Source organism: Myotis lucifugus, unplaced genomic scaffold (assembly GCF_000147115.1).
Source record: "Myotis lucifugus unplaced genomic scaffold, Myoluc2.0 scaffold_41, whole genome shotgun sequence".
Lineage (NCBI taxonomy): Eukaryota > Metazoa > Chordata > Mammalia > Chiroptera > Vespertilionidae > Myotis > Myotis lucifugus.
Genome location: NW_005871089.1, coordinates 5,244,960 through 5,251,471, shown reverse-complemented (window position 1 = coordinate 5,251,471; position 6,512 = coordinate 5,244,960). Strand labels below are relative to the sequence as shown.

Sequence of the window (6,512 nt, the reverse complement as noted above, 5' to 3'; positions counted from 1 at the left end):
CCAGGGCTTCCCCATTGGCCCAGTGGCCCTTGGCTCGGGCCTTTTCTCAGGCTCTCTGGAGCAGTGTTCACCATGGGACCCATTGTGGAGGAAGGGAGGGAAGCCACACTTGAATTCATCCATGGTCATTGGCTTGGACCCTCAGGGACTGTGGACTGTTTTTTTTGGTAGCCTGCACTTCAACTCTCTGTAGCAAAGGGCTAGCACCCAGCACTGACCCCTCAACAAATTAAGACACCAGCTTGGCCACCTTCACCAACCCTTTCCCAGCATCTGGCCAACTGGCAACAGGAAGCCATGCCAGCTCTCACCATCAGAGATGGTGTCCTCCTTTCTTTGAGGCTCCTCTGATGTACTCCTCCTCCAATACACTCTCTCTTCACATTATACCATTTTACTGTGTTCATAGTACTTTACCAGAAAATTAAATTTCAAAAAATGTGCTTAGTTGTTTACTGTCTCCACACTAGAATGTAAGTTATATGTAAGCAGGGACCTTGTTTATCCCTCGTCTGCCTCATTTAGATGCTCAATGAACACCTTTAAAAGCATAAACGATGCCATCTAGGACTTCCATACTCAGTGTAGTAACAACAGCTTCTAAAAGCTCCACGCTCCGGTGACACCCTTTGCTGTAGACTTATTTTCCATCCCATCTCCTCTGTCATTATTTTAGAAGCTAAAACGAATCTCTCAGGGGCTTCCCACTACCCAGTGACATGCTCCTGAGGATGTTCTGAGTTGATGACTAGTTGAGTAAATGGAACCAGCTCATACAGTGCTGCAAGGTTTGTTTTAAAAGAAATCATATGGGTATTTGATTCAAAAGATAAAGAAACTCTGTAAAATGAAGAATGCACACCTTCCACAGTTTAGATTTGGGGTAACTCACAGAGTGCTCCCAAGGGGAGGTCTACTTGTCACCTGAGGAGTGAACCAGGCCACAGGGGCAGTCAAACCTCTTCCAAATCCCCCTATCATGGCTCCAGCCCTCCCAGACCTGGGGGTGTGGGGACACTCACCATTTCATGGGGCATTTGGGGCATCTGAGGCTCTCCCTCTGCTTCCTGACAGATGGATGTGCTGGAGTTCACGGTGGAGCTCACTGTGGCCTTAGACCAGGACTCATGGATGGAACCCAGCTTCTCTTCTAAGATCTTAGGGTCCAGGGTGGGCAGAACCTTGCTGTTGTTTGGTGTTAAGAAGTTTTCTGGCCTCTGGGAAGAGAAAGTGCAAAGAAATTCCTTTGTGCCTCTCTACCAGGAGTGCACTTTCCACACCCCAAGCCTCTCCTCATGGCTCCGGAGGCCCTGCATGTCTGGCCCGTCTGCCTCCTGCCCTCTTGCTCACTGGGCCCTAATCACACTGCCCTTGATGTTTCTCTAACAAGCCAAGCTCTTTCCTGCCTCTAGGCCTTTGCATCTGCTGTTTTCTCTACCTGGAAAGCCTCATGGGTCTTTACATGGCTGTTCCCTTCTCTTCACTCAGGTCTCAGCCCAAATGTGATTTTCTTAGAGAGTTCTGCTCTTTGAGGTGGAGGCCCATCCATTAAAAGTAACTCCTCCTCCAATATATTCTCTCTTCACATTATACACCATTTTACTGTGTTCATAGTACTTCACCAGAAAATTAAATTTCAAAAAATGTGCTTAGTTGTTTACTGCCTACCTCCCTTCTCCAATCTCCATGCTAGAATGTAAGTTATATGTAAGCAGGACCTTGTTTATTCCTTGTCTGCCTCATTGTAGATGCTTAATAAACACTTTTGAAAGAATAAATGATGCCATCTATGACTTCCATACTCAGTGTAGTAACAACAGCTTCTAAAATCTCCACGCTCCGGTGATACCCTTTGCTGTAGACTTATTTTCCATCCCATCTCCTCTGTCATTCTTCCCCCTCATCACCCATTAAACAGTCTCTCTCTCTCTCTCTCTCTCTTTCCTCTTTCTCCTTTAATGTTTTGTTTCCTATGCTCCTCCTCCTCTCTTGGTATGATTTTCACTCTCTGCTTGTCTAGAATTTGACCCACTCAAATACCAGCTCCTCTAGGAAGCCTCATGGCCTCTGCCCACACTTGCTCAAAGCTTTTCTGGGTTCTTCCAGCCCAACTTCTGGCTCTCTCTGCTCACATTGCTCTCTAACTCCAGGCTTGTTTGCCATTTTATTTTTCTAATAAAACTTTAAGTTCCTTGGACTCAGGGACATACCTATGCACTCTCTGGTGAGAGGTTACTTTAAAGCTCTGTTGAAAATCTGTAGTTAGCCATAAAAAGTGCCCATTGTTCAAAGAATTATGCAGTATTAAGTTTGTAGGGACCTCAAAGGTGATCCACTTCCACCCTACATCAGCTGATGGAATTCTGTCTTGGCCAAAAGCAGACAAATATGGCATTGTCTAGAGCAACTGTCTCCAACCTTTCAGACCTCATGGGCCACCAGTGGTCCACAGACCACCGGTTGGCGACCGCTGGTCTGGAGTGTTGTTCTAGAAGTAAATAGAAGAATGGGAATAGTGCCAACCAGGACTGGTGTGTTCAGTGTTATAAGTGCTTGATTGTCTGACCCTGAATAAACAGTGAGAACCTGGTCCTCTATATGAAAGCCCACTCATGAATCAGATGAATTAGGACAAGGACCCTTCACTTTACCACTGAGATCTTTTATGTCCTTTAAAATAAAGTTTCGTGTGCAGAAATTCCTTAACATGTAGCATTTTTAGGCTTGTGTCGGTAGAGTAAGGGATAGTCACACAAGTACAGAGGTATATCCTGTCCAATCTAGCCTCACCCTCACCCTCATCCCCACCTTCCACCTCCATCCCTGGATATAAGGATAAATACTTCCAAGGAAAAAACAGCTAAATGAAGACTCTTGGAATGGGAAGAATGAAGCTTGGGTGACCTTGGGGCTGACTATGGCACCTACTGCTTGTTAAAATCAAGATTTCTGGGACTGTTTTGTCCCTGGGCATTAGGCCTGGCTGCCTCTCTCACCTGCTCCTCTCAGTAGCTCTGGTACAGGGAGGGTGAAATTCACTCAGGGGCTCCTCATTGAGCATGCCCAGGGCCTCAGTGCAGCATCTGAGTCAGATGGTTTTGGCATTTTGGGTTGTCTGTTTTATATAGGAAAAAGTTCCATGTCTCTCTCCTGTTCAGAATGGCTGAACACCAGAATGGCATATTGGATGGATGCAGAGAACAACAGAATGCATATTGGATGGATGGGTGGATGGATGTAAGAGAGAATGAAGGCAAGAGTAACCACCCAGGTTAAAGACTAACTCCCCATTGACAAAGTGGCCCCTGGGGCTGGGGTGAGATGCTGATTCAGGACCCTTAATGACATTTCTCCTCATTTCCAGGCAGCAAGCCAATTTTGATGTCCTGGATTTCATAGACTGCCATCTAATCCAGTTAGAAGAGGAAGTAGAAGTAATGAAATCAAGGGAGAGGTCTCCAGAGGTGCCCTATCAGTTCTGAAAGCAGGGACACAATGCTGAGAAAGTCCCCTCCCCCATTGCCTGTCCTCCTGACATCCACCCTGTGTGGCCTCAGCACCAGAGGGGTCAACTCAGTGACTCAAAAGCTGACATTTACGGAACTGGGCATTCACCAGATACTTTTATGTGTATCTGAAGTTTGTCATGGATAATTCATTTCATTTCATTATAAAGATAAAATAAAAATGAGACTGACCCCAGTCCAGTCCAGTGCCTTTACCCCATCAGTCTCTGGTGGGTGAGTGTGTTCTGAAAAGCATAGCATCTATTGACTCTAGTCTATACTGCCCATTGCACTCTCTTCTGACCTTCAGCTGCTCTACCCATAGCCCCTGTCAGACTCAGGGGTTCTGCACTGCTCTGCCCTCTCCATGGCTGGTCCTGGCCTATATCTGCTCCCACAGCTGTTTCATGCCAGCACCTCCCCACCCCACCCCACCCACCTCTGCAGGTCTCCTGCCCACATTTTCAATCAACTTTGTCAGGATCTACTGTGGCCTGGGGGTTGGGGGCAAGGTGGGTGGGTGGTTTTTGTGGAAAAGTCTTTAGACTTCCACATAGTATAGGCCCCACAGGCAAGGCCAGAGACAGTTGCTCTTGTCATGTGAGGTAAGTGGCACCAAGAAGGCCACAGTGCCTCACGAAGTGCCTACATTCTCCCTAGCCGTCCTTTACCTCAGACGCCTCAGCTTTAACTGCCCTATTTTGGGGAGGAGATTGTGCCCTCCCCTCCTTGTTTCTCATGGGAAGGAGCTTGTTTACGACTATAGGGAGGGGCCAGGCTGCTGGAAGTGGTGGGTCAGGGTGGAGGATAGGGGAAGGGGCAGGCAAGGCTAAAATGGGGGAGAGGGTGAAGCCTTGGGGCTAATTCTTCCTTATGTAGTCCCCGCCTTTCTTGGCTCTCCCCCTTTCCTCCAGATGCGGGTTGGAGTGGGGGCTGCTCGCCCACCCCACAAGCCTGCTTACTTGTTTTTCTACTTGGCAGGTCATACCCTGCCTATTGAGGCAGCTTGGGGCTGACAAGTGGCCTCTCACTCTGTGGCTCCATGGCTGCAGCACGTCCGGCTTCATTAGGGCTGTAATTGGAGATTTACTTTGAAAGCTCAGAGCAATGCATCGCCATGCACTGGCTCAGACTCGGAGCCCAGCCCACCACTCCTTGTGCTGCCACAGCAGCTGCCCCACATTACGAGTGCCATGTGGGGAGAAGACACCCCTTCCTTATGCCTCCCAGCCCTCACTGATGCCTGCAGGCGGGTCTGTTGTGACAGACCAGGCCAAGAGCATCACAAGCTCAAGGTTTTCTGGGTCACCTGTTTCCCCTCCTCCACTTACATATTCTGCTTCTCTCCTACCCACTCCATCCCCCAGACCCCTGGTCATGCAAAATGCAACAGTTCCAGCTTGGCCTGGCAATTACAGACCAGCCAGGTCGCAGCTGCTGTCCTTGCTGCTGAAAGTCCCCCTACCGGACTGGGGCCTCTCACCCCGCCCAGAGCCTTCCCGCTGGAGTGCACTGCTCTTAATTCAATTAGCTGGTCCTGAATCCTCCCCAGGGAGCCTGGAGCGGAAACTGACAAATTCTGTTTAACAAAGACATTTCCCCCCACCCTGCCAGCTTTGGGTTCTGCCCGCCTGTATCCCCTCACCTCCCCCTCATTAGGTATCTAACAAAGTGCGTCCCAAGAAATCTACTTCTAATCGCTAGTAATTCAGGGGGCCTGATGCAATTTTCTCCATGATAAGGGTGTCTCGCCTGCTGGCAAACGCCATAATGAGCCCTGAACGGCGGCTCGCCATCAGTCACTCCTTTGTCATTTCCTGTTGCTAAAGTTGTAGGTCCTTATCTCTTCAGCTGAAGGCGAGGCTCAGACAACAGGCCCCCTCCAGGAGGGCTTGCTGCCTCCCCTGCATATGGCAAGCCTCATTTATGGCATCCTGCATGGCCTTGCAGCTGCCATGGGGTTTGAAGCTCTGAGTCTGTCAGCCAACCAAGCCATGATTCATTCTTCAGTAAATGATGTCAGAGGGTTAATCCAGAAGCCAGTTGTGGGATCAGGGGAGAGGAGTCAGTGATATGGATTTAAAAAAATCCTGGCAAGGATTCTAATCCTATATAATAAAAGCATAATATACAACTCGACCAAACGGCCAAATAGCCGAACGACCATCCGGACGACCATCCGGGACCACGCTATGACACCCACTTGTGGCAGGCCAGCCAAGGCGGGTGCGATGTGATTGGTCGGGGCCCAGCCATCCCCCATGATCACCCCATGGAGGGAGGCCCAGGCCACTGACTGGTGGGCTGCGGTGGGTGGTGGGGCCTCTCTCTGTGAGGTAAGCCCAGTCCAGGTGCCAGCAGGAAGCCGGTGCCAGCAGCCAGGGGAAGGAAGGCCTACTCATGCACGAATTTCATGCATCGGGCCTCTAGTCCTATATAATAAAAGGCCAGCCACCATAAGTGTAACGACTGGAACGACCAGAGACCAGAACCACCACAGTCCCTCACTGGGCTGGCCCCGCCCCCAAGCAAGCAGTTAGGGGTGATCAGGCAGGCAGGCAGAGTGGTTAGGGGTGATCAGGCAGGCAGACCAGCAGTTAGGGGTGATCAGGCAGGTAGGCAGAGTGGTTAGGAGTGATCAGGCAGGCAGACCAGCAGTTAGGGGTGATCAGGCAGGCAGGCCAGTGGTTAGGGGCGATCAGGTAGGCAAACGACCCCTCACAGGCTGGCCCCACCCCCCAACAAGCAGTTAGGGGTGATTAGGTAGGCAAGCAAGTGGTTAGGGGTGATCAGGTAGGCAGGAAAGTGGTTAGGGGCAATCAGGTATGCAGACAGCCCCTTGCAGGGCTGGCCCTGCCCCCCAGCAAAGAAAGAGGGAGGCCCAGGCCACCAGCAGCGAACCTGTGGCAGGTGTGCGGCCGGCCAGCAATCGCCCCGCAGAGGGAGGCCCAGGCCAGCCAAGCCATCACACTGCACACCTGTTGCCTGCAGAAGAAGGCCACCAGT

At 50.4% G+C, this 6,512-nt stretch overlaps 1 protein-coding gene across 1 annotated transcript in view; it reads right to left on the bottom strand.

Moving 5' to 3' along the window:
• CCDC33 (coiled-coil domain containing 33) overlaps positions 1-6,512 on the bottom strand; it is a 105,025-nt gene that overhangs the window by 46,263 nt on the left and 52,250 nt on the right. The window contains exon 11 of the mRNA XM_006087941.1: positions 1,023-1,217. Coding sequence (XP_006088003.1) covers positions 1,023-1,217 — 195 coding nt within the window. The remainder of the gene's footprint in view (positions 1-1,022; positions 1,218-6,512) is intronic.